Source organism: Antedon mediterranea, chromosome 9 (assembly GCF_964355755.1).
Source record: "Antedon mediterranea chromosome 9, ecAntMedi1.1, whole genome shotgun sequence".
Taxonomy (NCBI): domain Eukaryota; kingdom Metazoa; phylum Echinodermata; class Crinoidea; order Comatulida; family Antedonidae; genus Antedon; species Antedon mediterranea.
Window position 1 is genome coordinate 3221911 of NC_092678.1, and position 19652 is coordinate 3241562.

General features: G+C 36.3%; 1 protein-coding gene across 1 annotated transcript in view; it reads left to right on the forward strand.

Annotated features, from left to right (window-relative positions):
* Positions 1-19652, forward strand: part of LOC140059581 (lysine-specific demethylase 5A-like) — a 28972-nt gene that overhangs the window by 2021 nt on the left and 7299 nt on the right. Inside the window, exons 2-22 of the mRNA XM_072105541.1 lie at positions 498-575; positions 1935-1994; positions 2554-2616; positions 2953-3021; positions 3913-4029; positions 4492-4614; positions 4968-5085; positions 5328-5446; positions 5978-6256; positions 6686-6841; positions 13136-13317; positions 13641-13803; positions 14000-14119; positions 14322-14516; positions 15050-15231; positions 15786-15910; positions 16445-16595; positions 17272-17389; positions 17781-17927; positions 18506-18714; positions 18896-19034. Coding sequence (XP_071961642.1) covers positions 498-575; positions 1935-1994; positions 2554-2616; positions 2953-3021; positions 3913-4029; positions 4492-4614; positions 4968-5085; positions 5328-5446; positions 5978-6256; positions 6686-6841; positions 13136-13317; positions 13641-13803; positions 14000-14119; positions 14322-14516; positions 15050-15231; positions 15786-15910; positions 16445-16595; positions 17272-17389; positions 17781-17927; positions 18506-18714; positions 18896-19034 — 2913 coding nt within the window. The remainder of the gene's footprint in view (positions 1-497; positions 576-1934; positions 1995-2553; positions 2617-2952; positions 3022-3912; positions 4030-4491; positions 4615-4967; positions 5086-5327; positions 5447-5977; positions 6257-6685; positions 6842-13135; positions 13318-13640; positions 13804-13999; positions 14120-14321; positions 14517-15049; positions 15232-15785; positions 15911-16444; positions 16596-17271; positions 17390-17780; positions 17928-18505; positions 18715-18895; positions 19035-19652) is intronic.

Genomic DNA, 19652 nt, shown 5'->3' on the forward strand with positions numbered 1-19652 from the left:
TGAATGTTATACCATAAGTTACAGCGAGATGGGCCTTAGTTTTTGGGTTTCATCCAATCAATATCATTTTTGAAAATAACAATTATTTTGCATGTGTATATGGATTACATAATTATTAAATGAAGCATTAACATAATGCACTAGTGCAGTGAAAAATAAATGTAGGCGGGTCCAAACGTTCATTCCAACGTACACACCCATGCGTTATGGTGACATGGGATTTTATTTTGTGTTAGTACTTAATTTCTGATTTACTAACTGTATAGATGTCTACACTGTCAAAATGACATGACAAAAAAGGTGTGATGTGCCCAAATAATAGTTAGTGATATGCCCTAATATGGTAGTGATATGACATCACCTTAACGTCCATATATGGGCACATCAAATTGTTTTGTCACATAAAGTTTGATACTGTAGCCATGGCTTTAATGGTGTTTCTAATCGAAATTATTTTTATCAATTATTACCGAAAATGTTTTAAATGTTTTTTGCAGAATTGGCAACCGCCATTTGCTGTTGATGTAGACGCATTCAAGTTTTCGCCTCGAATTCAACGACTTAATGAACTAGAGGTGAGGACTTTAATTAACCTGTTTTATTTACTTTTCTCGTGTGTTCAATTTAGCATACCGTGGGACTAAATGTCTGTACATTTTGATGAGATTGTCAAATCATGGAATAACATTTTTAGTATGTGAATTAGTATCCCTGTATTCACAATTAAGAAGATTACTTTAAATTCAAACATACAGTTTCTATTCTGCCGTAGTGTAACCAATTATTAAATGACTCGGTTGTTAAAAGGACCGCCCTAAGAACTAGCTTCACTAGATAATGAGTAATTGTCAAAATATTTGCTTGCTGCTTTTTGCCCCAAGTTCAATTGTGTATACTGTATAGTAATAATGATTATTGAAATAAAACTATTATTACCTTTTTTAAATATATAATAATAATTGAAGAAGTAAGCTTGGCAGTTTGATTGCACAAGTCACACAAGGTCATAGGTTAATATGATATGAAGGATACATTCTGCAATGGGGGTTCAATATTTTTATATGCGATTTACATTGACCGCATTTTACATTGACCGCATTTTACATTGACCGCATTTTCTCGTTCTCTGGTATGAAATTAATATAGTACCGAGTACACGTAAAAAAAGATAATATTTTGGAATAGTAATGTGGCATTGTTTACATTGCTCACGCAAGTAGAGTAGGACGCCGTTCGAGTTGACGATGTTATATTCTGCATCATAAACCTGGTTACTACAGTATAAGTTTATGAAGTTTACACTATACTAAAATTTTGCATTTCTGCAATGTGATTCAGGTTATATAATCAGACCATCTTTGTATTTTCATTGGCAGTGAAGGGGTATTAGCAGAGTTCCTTGGCCAATTTGATAAATGGTATAATCATTTAAAGTTCAATGAGAATGGTCATAAACATGTCATAAATTAGGTGACTATGTCATGTGACACGTGACAATTACACACTTGTCACCTACTACACAATGTATACATCTACAGTACTTCAAGACAGGCAGGAATTGGTTTTCAACTAGACCAGTTGAAACCAAAGTTAGGTCTGTTTTTAGTGCACAATAGAACAGTTGGGGAACACCCACAGGTCTTAACAAAGACACAAAAAAGGTGTATTTAACCACATACCAAAGTTCAAGATTGGTCAAACGAAAAACAACAAACACAAAGAATGATAAGACAAAGAAAGGATAACATTTAAAAAAATCAGAATTGTTACTGTTGGAATGGAATAAGAATTTTTTTTAAGCCAAGTTTAGTTTTCTAATTTTCTAAAGGTGATTGGTTTAAAATGATGTACAGTACAGTACACATATTATTCATAATCATACAAGGATACTTGGGAAATTGTTCATTATTATATATTTTTTTTCTTTTTTTCAGGCAAAAACAAGAGTCAAACTTAACTACTTGGATGCTATAGCAAAGTTTTGGGAATTGCAGGTTTGTTCATTAACAGTATACAAAACGTGCATTTATAATTTTTTTATTTAACTAACCGTGTCACACCAATTACTAAAACATGATAAAAATATAAATTTACAGTGCATACTTTTTCTTTGCTTGTTAATATTGAGGTCAATACATTATGAATTATGACTATAGTAGTGTCAAAGTTCAAACTGTGGTCAGTAATTGTATGCTTTCTTTACTATGGAATTATTATATTGTGTTTGGGTACAAAATATGCGATATTTAAACACATACATAAAGCTATTCATAAATATTAATGATTAGATTGAGGTCAAAGTAATTTTGAATTAAATTATAAAAAGTCAAATTTGTGTCAAGGAGCTTATGAATATTAATGATCTCTCAAGGTCAAAGTTCTATAAAAGGTCTCATTTTGTGAACATATTATTACTGGAGTGAAAGGGATTATTTACAACACAATCTCGTTCTTTTATAATTAATTACAATATTTTTCCTTGGGGTTTTCAATTATAAATAGTAAAATACTCGAACTATATAATATTTTTTCTCTATTTTTTGTTTATTCCAGGGTGTTCGATTGCGTATTCCCAATGTTGGCGGCAAAACTGTTGATCTTTACAACTTACATAAGGTAATATTGATTAATTTTATATTCAGCTTGACCTTTGTACTGCAATTATCTAAGATTTCAAATTGAAATACTTGCCAGATTAATGACAAAATACAGAATAAAGGCGTGAGTAATTCGGCCTTTAAATGAAAATGCCTATTAATAGGTCACCTTTCTGATTAAAACCTCCTCGCATCCAACGATTAATTTATAGTTTTTCCAAAAATGTTAATACCTAATGTGTTGGATAACAGAATAGTGTGTAATTTGACATTGTATCCTTTAAAATATTTGTATTTAAAATTTAATTGTTTTTCTAAATTTGTAATATTCGGTTTTTATTTTTAATCATGGCAGGTAGTAGAGGAGGAAGGCGGATTTGACTTATGTCGCAAAGAGAGAAAATGGAACAAAGTCGCATCTAGGGTAAGTTCAACTCGCATCTTGACACTAATAATGCTTTCACATCTCCTCGGAAAACTACACGCCCACCAGGATGCACACCAAACATAACGCAGGTGTATAAGGGCTATAAAGCTCTGTCTACACTTAGCCTGGGTGCAGTACAAATTTTGCGGGAAAAAAGTATAGGAACATTTTTTGGGGGGTTTTTCTGATAGAGTATACCATATAGAATGTCAGAAAAAAAATCCCCATCCCAGGGTCTTGGGGAAAATTTTTTACGGCACTTTTAAATTTTGGCCTATATAACACACACAAATGCCTATTAACACACACAAATACCTATATATAGGGGATAGGGAAAACCAATTCAGGTTTTTTTTTTACCTTGGAGTTGTGTTATGATGATTAAAATTAGCTGAGGATTACTTTAATAACTACTTCTCATAGTAGTTGATAAATCAAGTCGATAACAATGACATCATCATGCCAGAATCCAATATGGCGTCCAATTTGGCGGGAAAAACAGGGTATTGCTAACCCCCGCAAACCCCCAAAAAACTTTTTTCCCGCAAATGTGTATATTAACTGTTCTGCACCCAGGCTAACTATCAAACTTTATGTGACAAAATAAATGTGATGATGATGTCATATCACTACCATATTTAAGCATGTCGCTACCATATTTGAGCACATCACACTTTTTTGTCAAACTATTTTTTAAAGTGTAGACAGCGCTTAAGAGTGCACCCTTTTAATTCAACCTTTGTCCTTCACAGATTAATTCCACATTTACTGTAGATCCATATACTGTAGCTCCAATTTGTTTAGTCCTTAATTTATTCAAAGAAGATATTCAATCTTAAAGTTCAAATTGATAATAATGATGAATAATTTTCTCATTCGCATATCTAGCTTGGCTACGTTGTTGGTAAGAACTTTGGATCTCAACTGATGAAGCACTATGAGAAGATGCTATGGCCTCATGATGTGTTCATAGCAGGTGGCAGTATGCCTAGCACTCCACAACCAGTAAGTGACACTGAAGCTTCGATTTGCAACCTACTGAGTTGCCACAACTTTCTACTCCCTTAAGGGTCCCTTCATGTCGAGTGCTGCCACCGATGGTGCCTGTTCGTCTGTCCACAACGACGGGCTGAATGGACCAGTACACTGAGGTAACCCCCAGATGTGTACACTGGACCTCCAGTTTTAAGTCCTTATCTGAAAAGACTTGTTCTACCACCAGAACAATGGTCGAAGATTGACTTGAACATGTGCTGATTGTATAGCTGTGGTTTGCGGCGGTGCCCCTGCCTTAACTGCTCCGCTACTCGAACCTTTTAGTGGCACTGTGACGCTGAAGGATTGTGCCTGCCTTCCAATCACAAGTTGCTGTGTTCGAATCCTGTTTCTGATCACCATTATTATGGGATGTATAGTAAGCAGTAGTGATACTTTTAAACATTATAATATATGTTTGTTTATTTGAAGGAATCAATTGAAGAAGAAACAAACATTAAGGATTCAAAGGAGTATGTTTCACATGGAATGTCATCAAGAGCTCCTATGAAATCAAATGGTTATATGCGTAGATATAAAAGAGCTGCTCCTGAGGTAAGAAGAGATCATAGGTAGCTTAGATATCTTAGTTCTACCTAGATGTGAAGGCTTCTCAATTGTTACCTAGCACCTGCTCTGTAAAACTCAACAATTTAAACAAGACGAGCGAGAAATGGTAGTAACAATATAGAATGTTATTTCTTATGACCATTTACTCCTCAGGATAGATACAGATTCTATGTGGGACAAGCTCTTTGGTTTTCTGTTTACCACTTGTCTGTGTAAATCCCCTACACTTAACTTTGTATCAACTACTCCAAAACATAGTGCTTATATAATAATATTGTTGCAAAATAAATATGAAATATAATGGAATTAAAAAATGAATGTTCATTTTTTTTATTTAGGGGTTTGAAAATCCAAGCGAAATTGAAATTGCAGCAAACCCAGAATTAAAGAAACTTAAACTTTATGGTGCAGGACCAAAATTCGAGGGTCTTGGACTTATACTAAAAGATGGTAAAGGTAAGGAAAATAAATAGAGCTTTTTTTTGTTGTCATATGAAGGTAAATTATTATTATTATCTTGTCCAATATAAACAGGTACATGAGGAAAATATTTGTTGATTTTATATAGAAATATATTTAATATAAGCAATCATTAAGTAATAAATAGTATTTAATTTGTTACTTTGACGAATTAACATATTTTCAACATATTTGTTATACAAACGTGACTCTTATTTTAGTTTTTTCTTTGTTTACAGAAGAAGTCAAGCCAGAACCAAAATTGGAAAGAGTAAAACGTGAAGCAAAATCTCCAAGGAAAGACAACCAGCATTCTAGTAACACTCGTTCAAAAACAGGCACATTTAGCTCAAGCTTTGTAAGTGCTATTTTATTATTATATGCACTTTGTCTTTAAGTACTGTTGAGTATAGTTCCATGGGGCCTGTGTATGAAATGTAACAAAAATAAGGTAGTTGGATTACACTGCGTTATTATATAACATGGGTTCAAAAAGTGTGCAGCAAAAAAGCATAACAGCACTCAGCATGTAAATCATATTGCAGAATACCGTTCGCACTAGGCTTGTTGCATGATTTACGAGTATGATATCTGCACCGCTGCCCCATTAAAAAAAAAAACAAACGCGTACCACTTGTATGATCTTGTCAATTCTGCTACACGACTGTTTAGCTAGGCTAGATGATGATTTAGTGCTAGCCGTGGTAGGCCTAGATTCTTTCTAGGCTTTCTGTGTCCGAAATTAGGGGGTGGATTATACTTGAACATGTGGTTATACTCGCTCATATGATACTATTTTTGGAGACTTGAGGAGTATGTAGTTTTTGATCTCTGTCAAGCCATCCTATTCCTTGTTTTCTGAATTTATAATATTAACATTTTGTTATAGATTGAAACACTTGTCTGCCACATCTGTAGTCAAGGAGACAAAGAAGATTGTTTGTTGCTATGCGAGGGTTGTGATGATAGTTTCCATACGTTCTGTCTCGTACCACCTCTCGCGGAAGTGCCAAAGGGTGACTGGCGATGTCCAAAGTGCGTTCTAAAGGAGGTGAAGAAACCGCTGAATCCATTTGGGTTTGAGCAAGCGTCAAGACTTTACACGTTGCAATCGTTTGGGGAGATGGCTGATCAGTTCAAATCTGATTACTTTAATATGCCAGTACATGTAAGTTGTCAATATTAAACTATATTTAAAAATGGAATACATGCGCTGTATAATACTGTTAAAATGTAGACTTGCAGACTAACTGGGCTAATTTGCGCACAGGTGTGGACGGCACATGCAATAAATTTCCTCTCCCATAAGGGTCCCTTTGTGTCGAGTGCTTTTACCAATTGGTGTCCACGACGACAGGGGCTGAATGAACACCATACCGTGGTAACCCCCTACTCTTCCGAAAGATGAACTGTGTTCTTAAGAGTGCACGTCAGCCAGATGTGTACACTGGACCTGCAGTTTAGATCGTTATCCGAAAAGACTGCCGATTGTATAGATGGTTTGCAACGCTTAATTTCTTGGCTCTCTTTGTCTGGTTCATTGATATTATGATGTGTAAACGTTAGCTTTACTTAATTTCTTTTGTACTGACTTTAGATGGTACCACCAGAGATGGTTGAGAAGGAATTCTGGCGACTTGTCACGTCCATCGATGAAGATGTCACCGTGATGTATGGAGCTGACATCCATTCCTTGGACCATGGTAGTGGTTTTCCAACCAAAGAAAACGAGGCCATCGTCCAAGATGATGAGGTAAGTTTAATATCATTATATAGTGCAAATTCAATATTAATGTTCAAATGATGGTTTCACATTATTACCCCGGTCAGGGATGTCACCAGGCTGGTCAGCACTCAAAATTTCCGACCAGGATTTTACAGGCTGCCGACCACCACTATTATTTATTAATCATTACGATATTTATATTAAGCCTAGGCCTAACTAAAATTTGTACTAAAACATTTTACGATAATATAAGACAAAAGACTACAGCAATAGTTTCCAGGGTTACATAGTTACTTTATTTGTAACACAATACCAGGCCTACCCTGCCCTGGTATTCATTGTTGCAGCTTGTGAGTCATGGCGAACAATGTGCTACATAGCACAGTGTTTGAAGTTCACATAGCGACCATTCAAGCATTTTATTTTGCACAGATTAAAAATACAGACACGTCCGCAGTAATTAAAAATAGACCCAAACAAAATAATTTTTAATTGCTTAATGTTTTGTCACCCTGCTTTAATTAATTAATTTTAAAAATATAAAAAACATGCACATGGTTCAGTGAGACCGGCCAAGTTCGTTCGTTATGATCGCCGAGCATGTTACAATAATTACATAATAATCAATGAACTTCTAGCTAATTGTAATTCGATTGCGCGCACGGTAAGTATTGACGTATATAAGTGTCAAGCGCTCTCTGACTTTCCGCCGATTGTTTATTGTTATATTACAAAAAAAGCAAGGGCGTTTTTATCGCATGTATCCCGCTTGCCGGTATTAAAAAAGAAAACGGCATGTTCCAAGTGCAATTGTCAGAATTCTACACTTCGCACCGCGCATAGGCCTATTTAAAGTTCTCGAAAACATTGATGAACACCATTTCTTATCCAGTTTTCAACAAGTTATTATCGTTCCATCGCTATACCAACCAAGAAAGTAAAGCAGTATCCAAATAATAAAGCCTGGCTGACCAAGGAGGTAAAAACAGCAGTCGTCGAAAAGAAGCTAGCTTTTGCAAGTAAAAACAAAATTAAGTTAAAAGAAGCACAGAAAAGGCTTGATATGGCTGTAAAAAGAGGCAAAGAAAGGTTCAGAAACAGATTAGAAAGGAATATAAATAATAGGCAGACGAGGAAAGCATGGAAAGACATAAAATATATAATTGGAGGATCAAACAAAACATGTCCTCCTAAACTTTTATCAGGATACAATGATTTGCAACTAGCTGAAGAACTTATTTTACAGTAGGTTTGATGTTCATGACTTTAAATCGCAGTTAGCGGATACCTTCAAGAATATTGACTGATGATGCAGATTACTTCAAAGAGAATGATGTTGTCAACCTTCGGAAGAAAACAAATGCAAACAAAGCTGGTGGCCCAGACAAGTTATGTGGAAACTTTTTGAATGTTCTCTTTGTACAACCACTATCCCAGCAATTTGGAATCATTAAGCGTGATTATAGACCAATTGCCCGAACATCCCTGGTTATGAAATGCATGGAAAGAATAATTAGTTAATTGTTAAAGATCAAAGTGACCACCTGTTAGATCCTATGCAATTCGCATAGAGCACACAGAGGGACAGACGATGCCACAGCCACTCTTATCCACAACACTCACCAACATCTCGACAAGAACAACACATTCACATGCCTTCTTTTTATTGACTTCAGTTCCGCCTTCAACACAATACAACCTCACATTCTCCTGTCCAAACTTATTAACATGAATATAAACTCATCTATCATTCTCTGGATACAAGACTTTTTAACAAACAGATCACAACAAGTTAAATTCGGAAATGCTACATCAGCAACCACATTCACCAATACAGGCTCACCACAAGGCTGCGTTTTGTCTCCCCTGTTATACATTCTGTATACAAACGACTGTAGAAATGCCACCGACTCCTGCCGTTTGATAAAATATGCCGATGACACTTGCATAGCTTGCATCCATTATTTGCCGAGTATAACTTTTTAAGGTCAGAGTGCCGTTTACGGAGTATTCTCTCACGAACTACGAGATATAGTAAATCATTTGTACCAATTAAAACTTTTAATAAGCAGTGCAATAGATAAATATACAATTATGAATGGACAGATTTTGCAATAATCTGCAATACGCCTAGTCTTTCCTCAACACAATGCATTAAGTTTTAGTTTAAGTTACATGTGCTTTTTATATTTTAATTTTTATTTCTTTCGTTTAACAAGTATTGTGAATGATGTACAGTATAACTCTATATAATTTTTAAATTGTTACGTATGTAGTGTATCAAACGTCACATTTCCAATTGTATGTATTGTGTATTTAATTGGACAATAACAGTTTTTTGAATTTTTGAATTTTGTACTGGTGCCTCTGTCATAAACACAATATGCGACATATGACAGAGATACTTGGAATATAACAACTTGCAAACGCCTCAGACTTAGCAGCATCAAGGAGCATGAAACATCATCAGCTCAGACTTAGCAGCATCAAGGAGCATGAGACATCATCAGCACAGAATTAGCAGCATCAAGGAGCATGAGACATCATCAGCACAGACTTAGCAGCATCAAGGAGCATGAGACATCATCAGCACAGAATTAGCAGCATCAAGGAGCATGAGACATCATCAGCACAGACTTAGCAGCATCAAGGAGTATGAGACATCATCAGCACAGACTTAGCAGCATCAAGGAGCATGAGACATCATCAGCTCAGACTTAGCAGCATCAAGGAGCATGAGACATCATCAGCACAGAATTAGCAGCATCAAGGAGTATGAGACATCATCAGCACAGACTTAGCAGCATCAAGGAGCATGAGACATCATCAGCTCAGACTTAGCAGCATCAAGGAGTATGAGACATCATCAGCACAGACTTAGCAGCATCAAGGAGCATGAGACATCATCAGCTCAGACTTAGCAGCATCAAGGAGCATGAGACATCATCAGCACAGACTTAGCAGCATCAAGGAGCATGAGACATCATCAGCACAGACTTAGCAGCATCAAGGAGCATGAGACATTGTCAGCATATCAAACTGCTATGAATCTTGAACTTGTTGAAGAAACTACGCACAACATTGCTGAAGTTATCCAACCAGAAGTGAACAACTTGGCAATTACATCTGCGTTCAAATGCCTCTATTTCCTTGCCAAACGACGTATCCCGCATATCACGAACTTTGAGCCACTGTTGGACTTACTTACACAACTGAGATTGAACATTAAAGAGGATTTAAATGTTGCGAAGATACATACTGTAGTAACAAATCAATTCAGGAAATGTTATCGTTTATTTCTAACCAACTGGAGGAAGCAACGATTCTTGCCGTCAAGAACTCGCTTATTTTGCTATTATGCTTGATAAAACAACTGATGTCAGCGTATCGGATCAATTAACATTGAACTGCTGATACATTGATGGACGTTACAGTTGCCCTAAACGCCGAAACAATTACAAACCACGTTACTGGATATTTTAATGACAAAGGACTTAGTTTTGAACATTTATGTGGTATAGGTACTGACAGTGCTACCGTAATGACAGGAAGGCACAACGGCGTCGTAAAGCGATTGCAGGAAATTGCAAAATCTGCCATAGGAATTAATTGTTGTGAACACAGATTACAACTGGCAACATCACAGGCTGCCAACGCCGTACCATTTGTGAAAAAATTTTCGTTGATTCTTTCTCAACAACTGTACGACTTCTTCAACAACAGTGCAGTAAAAACTGCTGGTTTGCATGCTATTCAAACGGCACTCAACGAGAAGGTATTGAAACCAATCGAACCATCATCTATGTACGCGATGGCTTAGCATTGAACAGTCAGTTTCCCGTTTGAAAGAAAGTTTTGTAAGTACACTTGTAAGCTTGGAAAGAGAAGGTGAAAAACGCGGTGACGCCAAGGCCATTGGACTATTTCATTTGCAAGGACGATGTTGCTTCTTTGCGATATATTGCCACACGTCAGTTGCCTCTGCAAGGCATTCCAGACTCGGGAATTCCAGCATTGTTTGATCCAACTGCGTGTTAAAGCAACACTTACTACGATATCTGATATGAAGACGACAAATGGCCCAACTTTGCAGGAACTCCCACAACTCTCAAGGATAACCTTAAGTCTTCCGACATTCACGTTAAGAAAGAACTGATGATGCTGATTACTTTGATAAACACATGGAAACACGTGGAAACTACATTGACACACTCATGGAAAATATTACTCGAAAGATTCCCAGTTGATGATTTTACTAAACTTTCACAATTTAGTTTGTTGGATCCAGATTTGCTTTGCACTGCCGACAAAAAGTTTGGAAATGATTACATTGCTACACTAAGTGAACATTTTTTGGATAATACACACACCAACCACCTGGCCAGGGATGCATTCCCAAATGTGACAAAGTTGGCCCAAAGTTATCGGAATTTACTATGTCATACTGCCAATTTCGAACGGACATTTTCTCAACTGAAGCTTATCAAAACTGTTCCACGAAATAGACTCTGTCAGACAAGCCGTGATGGCCGGATACGCATCGCTATTATTGGCCCACCGGCCAGTAACTTTGACATTGTAGAGGTTGTTATGAGTTGGGCTGCTACAACGAATCGTAAAATCCAAATGCAATAGCACAATTACAACAAGGAACGTTAATAACATTGTTACAATTTTTGTTTTTAGCAGTCTAGTTAAAAAATAGCATGATATATTCCAACTAATTTTTATTTCCGATGTGGAACTCTACATGCTTTAACAAGTATATTACCATTCAAACTCAATCATTTCTTTATGTTGGACACTTTAATGTCATCATTCTTTAGTCTTTGGTCAAATCAAAACGATGTGTGTGGAATTGTTCTTTTTTTTATATTTTACTCAACGCAAGTGATTAAAATAAAACTTACCCTTCATCACAGTGAATATCTAACTTCTGTAGAATGTGCCATAATAATGCTGAATAAAACAATTATAAATACTTTAGGCACTCTAGCTGCACCCCATTGTCTGTCGAGATCATCATTACAACAAGGAACGTTGATAAACATTGTTATTATGCTTTACTTATGTTATGCCACCGAATTATTATGTTATGCCATGTTTCTTATTTTGTGAATATTATATATATGTTAAAAGTGTCAGTAAAATGAGATCGATTTACTGTAGAATTAAGTGAAAATAAACGAAAAATAAAACTGTTTTTTATTTATTATTTTACTCTAAAACATAACGGTCACTTGAATACATTAATACTAATGAAGACATCCAATTTGTACGGCACAAAGTTAACAACAGTCACGCGCGCAGCGGCAGGAGACTGTTATAAAACTTACTGGACTGGACGTCTCTGGATAACTTCAGGTTGCTGAAACTTCAGTTAACCCAGAAACATGTGTCTGTTCTTGCCGGCCATGCACTACATGCTTGCTGCACAGTTGTGAAACAACAAATCCAGAATTTGCGAATATGCTAAAAAACACATCTCTCACTCAAAAGAACACTACGTATTATATCGAGCAACAAGTAGTAAGGTCTAGGCTAATAATTTATCTACAGTATTTGATTAGGGGTTATGCCTAAATAAGGAAGCGCCTGTTTTTGTGGCATTTAGATTTTGATGCATCTATCTAAACTTTGGCTAGGCCAAGTGGTAGTAGTGTCCACAAGGCTAGGCCTGACGCGATCTATAGCTATTTATTTTCTAATCGCTTTTTTTGTTTTCGCGAATAACAACGGCGACCCCCCGTGGGTACAAGGTTAGGCCAAGACCTGACGCGATTTGTTGCTATTTATTTTCTTAATTCTTTTTGTTTTCACTATAAATAATAACGGCCACTCCCGGGGGAGTTTGCAGACCGGCACTCCAAAAAGCTGGTGACATCCCTGCCCGGTTAATTTCATCAAACACGTATGGAAACATACTTCAACAATGTTGCAGCCAGTAATCAGAGCAGTTGGTGCTTTGACCTAAACCAGGTACCCATTTATACACCTGGTTTGAGAGAGGCACATGTTAGTAAAAGTGTCTTGCATAAGGACACAGGCAATGCGACGAACATGCATTGTACACAAACTTCCGATTCGCGATTAAAAGTACAACTTCCAATGCACTATGCCACAAGCTGCTCTCAGTCTAGAACCCACTTCCTCGTTCTATCCGTTACACTCTATCACCTTTTTAATTCAATCTCTCCTGAAAACTCGCCTATTTCAATAGTTATTCTTTTCATGTTGCATTGTGAAACTCCAGTAAAAAGCGCTTTATAAATCTTCAATATTATTATTAGGTTTTAAGAGACTGCAACCATTCTTTTACAGGACTACATCACTGCTGGATGGAATCTCAATAATCTGCCTGTTCTTGATGCCTCTGTGCTGTGCCATATCAGTTCTGACATTTCTGGCATGAAGATTCCTTGGATGTACGTTGGCATGTGCTTTTCCTCTTTCTGCTGGCATACAGAAGACCATTGGAGTTACTCTATCAACTATCTTCACTGGTGAGTGCAGTCTATTTGTCACTTTTCCAAAATTCTGTTCTGTTCAATCAAAATCTTCTCTCGTAGTGGAGCTGTAGCTTAACATGTTTGCCTTCCAATCTTAAGGTTCAGAGTTCAATCCTGACCTAGTACCTCACGACTCTTTCAACTCCACTCCCTAAGCCTCAAATAAGACTTGATTTAGAAGCACGATAAGTTATAAATTATAAAATAGTTTATCCATCCTGTAATTGCGAGTTGTGATCATTGTTGATGTGTATGAAATTAATGGAATAAAATAAAGTACACATGTTTAATTTTCTTGCATGTTAAATTTCTTTAAGGGGAGAACCAAAAACTTGGTATGGAGTACCTGGTAGTTATGCTGAAGACTTTGAAACCGTCATGAAGAGCAACGCACCAGAACTCTTTGAAGCTCAACCAGATTTACTACATCAACTGGTCACCATAATTTCTCCCACTGTACTCCGCAAGAATAATGTACCGGTACGTTCAGACTGATTGTTTGTCAGCTATGTTTAGTCTATATTTAATTCTAGCTTCCAATCCATACGTAGGTAGTTGTGTTAGCGCTACCGACTAAGTTTGTAAGAATTACTGTTAGATCTGCTCCTGTTTTCAGTCTTCTTTGTTCTTCGTTCTTCCTAGTTGATCATTATATCAATTTTTAATTATTTTGTAGGTGTTCCGTACAAACCAGTGTGCAGGCGAATTCATTGTAACATTCCCAAGATCTTATCACAGTGGCTTCAACCAAGGTTACAACTTTGCTGAAGCAGTCAATTTCTGTCCAAATGATTGGGTAAGCATGGACATGTGACTGTCAAAGGTCAATATCAAAGTTAGGGTAAAAACTCACCTCAATTCTTTAGTTACAGAAGTCTCCAATTCAAGTGAGATCAAGTAATTCCATGCAAACAAATAGCAGACATTAAAGACAAATTAAATTCAAAGTATTTATTATTTCGCTATTGTTCAGCTGTTAATTAATTTTCTTTCTTCAGCTGCCTATGGGTCGTCTTTGTGTTGAAAACTACCGCAACCTGCATCGTTTCTGCGTCTTTTCACATGAAGAGTTAGTCTGCAAGATGGCAGCAGATCCAGAGAGTCTTGATCTGAACATGGCAGCAGCAGTCCACAAAGAGATGCTCTTGATGGTTGAACAAGAAAAGAAACTTCGCAAGAAATTACTAGAGAGGGTAATTAAAATTAGTTTATTCCAGTTTAATACAGTGTCACTGCTAACCAATCATTGATCTGAATTCATGAGCTTTACAAAGCATGTGTTTCCAATCCTGTAATTGGCGCATCATGGATGGTGTGACAAAAAAAGATCATGGTCAACAACAATAATACATAATCTTTGGCTGTAATGTCCTGAATGACGAATATTAATAATATGAGCATGTGTATTCTCCTGACATCCTATCAATCAATACAAGTCCCTTTGGAAGACTGAAGAAAAAACCAGATCGTGGGACTCGAGCTTGAGGAAAGTCCAGTTATGTTAATGCTTCTATGTAAAAGGGTCATCACTAAATTGGAAGATTTCAATTTGTGCCGATGTAGTGACTAGTTAGGTTATGTTGATTTACTGCAAATGCAGAGACATTAAAATAGGCTTCCTCACTTGATTCCTTTACAGTTTTAACAGATTCTATGTCTAGACAATGCCCAAATGGCATTGTCATTGGACAAATAAATAACCTTGAATCTTGTGGTGATCTTGTAGGGTACGATTGAAGCCGAACGCGAAGCATTTGAGTTGCTACCAGACGATGAAAGGCAGTGTGAACATTGTAAGACAACCTGTTTCTTGTCGGCTGTCACATGCTATTGTTCTGATAATAAACTTGTCTGTATTCATCATGTTGATAAGCTCTGTTCCTGTCATCCCTCAAAGCATTGCTTAAGGTTAGTGTAAATTGCAAGCCCTTGTGTAGCTATTTGGTTAAAATGTTTTATTTGTCCAACAGGGTGTTGATCTGATTATAATCGGCGCTGCCCGAAAACTGTTTTTTTTAGTTCTCTAAGCCTCACATTTTCAAAGTATAAGTGCAATTTATGAAGACCTATCAGTTTAGTTTTCAAAATTGTCTTAGCTCGGCCCCAATCATATTTCATGTTTCATTTTTCGAAGTATAATAAGTGCATTTTCCGGGGGCCTAACAGCTCTATTTTTCAAAATGTTCTTATCTGAGCTCAAACTTAGTAAGGCTGGTCATGGAGACTTATATATTTTGAAGTATAAAGTCCAATTTCCGAAGACCAAGCAATTCTATTTTTCAAAATTGTCTTAGCGGCATTGTCCTGTAGACTTATAATTTTGTTTCATATTCCAATGTATAAGTACAATTTCCGGGACCTAGCAGCTCTATTTTTCCCCATTTGCAATTTCCACACCCCACAAACAGCAGTCGGCCTAGGTCTCTGAATATAGCTTAATAATTGTGTTTATTTTGCGATAGGTATCGATACACACTTGATGAGTTACCAGGTATGCTACACAGGCTGAAGATGAGGGCAGAATCATTTGATAACTGGGCTAACAAAGTGAAGAGCTCACTCAATGCAACCAAAGACTGTAAACTAGGTACCTATCTGCTTCTATATCTTGTTTGAAGGTTTGCATGGTGAAATAATGTAGCGAGCCACATGGCCGGTTAATGCAGGGTGCCGTTTACTGTACCTGAAAGAGCCAACAATATCGGCATGGGTTCGAGGCCGACTCGTTCCTAGTTCTGAACAAGGACTATGAGCCATACGTGTACACAGTTATAACCCAGTTCGTCATTCGAGACGAGTACGGGGTTACACAAAACAGCCCTTGTATCAGGGGAATTACCACCTATCTGATAGGACAGTGATTGTGATGTGATGTGCCTAAAGACATACAATAAAATTTGACCTTCCAATTAATAGTGTGCCACAAATTTAAATCAACATATGCTTATCTGACGTACCGTAGACTTTATACAGTATATGTTATTTATTTAATTATGAATGTTGAAATTGAAAAATGTGGAGTTCTATTGAACAAGATGTATGTATACGGAAATCAGAAAATAAAAGTATAATAGTATAGTAATTTAATTCACAACAAATTGTTTTTTCTTTTTAAATTTAGAAATATCTGATCTGCGAGAGATGATTTCTGAAGCAGATGAGAAGAAATTTCCAGACAATGATCTTCTGCAGCAACTTGTCACAGCCATTGCGGATGCAGAGAAATGCCGAGCAGTCGCCCATCAGCTAGTCAGCAAGAAACACAGAACTAGGTACGGTAGAACCTTCTTTTTCGGACACACATGTTTAGGGTACATCCCTATTAATTTACTTTTATGTGAAACATATATTATACATGAAAGCTGTCAGGCAGGGGCTAAACAGGCCCTAACATTAAACAGCCAAGTCTTTTTATCTCTTTAAAAAAAATAAAATACTGACTATGCATTGAAAAATTAAAAAAACGTCAACTCTGTGTGGCACAGAACACTTTTACATACGCAAAAGATGTATTACCGGCAGAAAAAGTATGATTGTTTTGCTGATTGCCTCGCATGATACATTTAATTTCCGGACCAACTAGACTAGTGGGAGGTGCCATTTTATCATGTATTGTATGTATGAGAGTGCCATTTTCTGACCATCTACTGTTGTCATTTACCTAAATTCGCTTACCTAAATAATTAGTGTCCCAAGTCCCCCATATTTCAAAATCTCGGATCCGCACATCTAGTGGTAGAGTTACCTTTCCTTTGACTTAATCAAAAAGCCCATGTTAAACATAATTGTTCAATTAATTGAGCGTTCAGATTGTTCTTAACGAAAAAGCTCTTGTCAACGTTTTCTATTCGAATGACTTTCTGTTGAGCACAAAATGACAATTCGAATACAAAAAGTACTCAACGAATGTTCCCAATCGAATACGACAAATGTCTCTTTTGTTTTCAGAAACCGCAACTCTGGTGAATGTAAATACAATTCTCGTCTGACACTAGAGGAGCTTCAATGTTTCACAGACCAGGTGAACAATCTACCATGCGAGATTAAAGAGGCAGAAATTATCCAGGTAAGAAACTACAGATACAATTGTTGACATTTTTGTTTATCTGGCATAACACCATCTTAACTGTTTATTGTCAAACAGAAAAAACATAGAACTTCTTTATGATGTATGTAAAAGTACTTCTAGGTTGGTTGTCTTTATAACCCATAGTGTGGTTAAAACTAAATCAGTACATTATTTGTTGTTCATTAAAACTATCATGGAACTTGAAATTTTATTGAAATTTTTATATCTTTATAATAGTTTTTTTGTAATTGAATTTTTATGATGTATTTCTGTACTGTATGTATTGTATGATGAGTGCCCCAATGATCAGTTTTGCTGGATGAGCTACCCTCATGAAACATGGTTCCATAAAAAAATAATAAAATTTTGAAACTCGCTTTCTCTCTAGAATTTATTGGATAAAGTAGAAACGTTTCAAGCTGAAGCACAAGACGCTCTTGCCGATGACAGTCCAGACTCGGAGAAGTTGAAGAGATTGTTAGAAATTGGTGTGGAACTTGACGTTGAACTGCCTGAAATGCCAAAACTGAAACAAGTGCGTAATTCTATGAGTGCTCTCTGATGAAACCCAGGGAAAAAAGCATTAAAATATGTCTAATAAGGCCACTTAAAGTCCTTAAACTATGGGCTTCAGGCCTCTATGTTACGCCACTGTTATCTGTTCTTGAGTCAACAATCTATTTGTTAATTTTCCGTATGATTTTTTCCCTTGTTATTACTTCTTTTCCTGATACTACTCCGGATGTTTTTTTTTTTTTTTTTTTTCATTTCTTTATTCGAATTCATAAAATAACACAACATAAAAAATACAAAGAATGAATTCAGGGTAACACAAAAAAGTAACCAAAGGTCAAACTTATTTCCATTGTGGCCCTTAAGGATAAAAACACCATAAGAATAAACATTTACAATAAACAATAACACATGTAGTAACAATATAAATATAAATTATAATCTTTCAAGCATAACCTCTTTGAGATGTTTCCTGATATTACTTTTGAATTGATGTTGGTGGTCTTGAAGTGTCCAAGCCCAGATCATCAAACCATGAAGGAGTCGTTTAAGAATTTTAATTTGTGTGTGATTAATTGTACATTTTCTTGTGTCTTTTAGGAGCTACAGCAAGCGCGGTGGTTAGATGATGTAAGAAGCAGTTTATCTGTTCCCGATAACATAACGCTTGATACACTACGTATGCTGATAGACTCTGGGGTGAGTCTTGCTCCTCACCAAGCCATCGAGAAGGCAATGGCTGAACTGCAAGAACTCTTGACCGTCAGTGAGAGATGGGAGGAGAAAGCTAATATATGTCTTCAAGCAAAGTAAATATTTTTAGAAACTTTTTGTCTCTAATTGCATTTATCAATAGCAAATGAATAAAAATAATTAAAACTCAAATTTTTAAATTGGGGGAAAAAGAGAAGAAGCCTAGGTAAAGATAAAATACTGATGATGTTAAAACTATCTTTGTTTATATTAATTTAAAAACTATTTTGATTACAGGCCACGCCATACTGTCGCTACAGTGGAAGCAATAATCATTGAAGCGAAGCACATTCCAGCTTATCTACCCAATGTTCTTAATTTAAAAGATGCCATGAAGAAGGCTAAGGAGTGGTCTAGGAAAGTTGAAGAAATTCAGGTTAGTCAAATCCTATTGATAATATGATAGAATACTGATTGCATGTAAAGGTGCGCTTATGTCGACACAAACTTAACTAAAAAGAACTAGTTGTGAGAAAGCGCTTATGTCCCCCTTCAAACAATCGAACAGAACTGAAAGAAACTAAATGATCGAGAACTTTATGTCCACGCTTAAACTGACTGTAACTAGTCGTAATGTGTGCATTAGTTATAAGAACCGGTATGCGAGAGCGCTTTATGTCCACACTTAAACTGACTGTAACTAGTTGTAATGTGTGCATTAGTTATAAGAAGCAGTATGCGAGAGCGCTTTATGTCCACACTTAAACTGACTGTAACTAGTTGTAATGTGTGCATTAGTTATAAGAAGCAGTATGCGAGAGCACTTTATGTCCACACTTAAACTGACTGTAACAAGTCGTAATGTGTGCATTAGTTATAAGAAGCAGTATGCGAGAGCACTTTATGTCCACACTTAAACTGACTGTAACTAGTTGTAATGTGTGCATTAGTTATAAGAAGCAGTATGCGAGAGCGCTTTATGTCCACACTTAAACTGACTGTAACTAGTTGTAATGTGTGCATTAGTTATAAGAAGCAGTATGCGAGAGCGCTT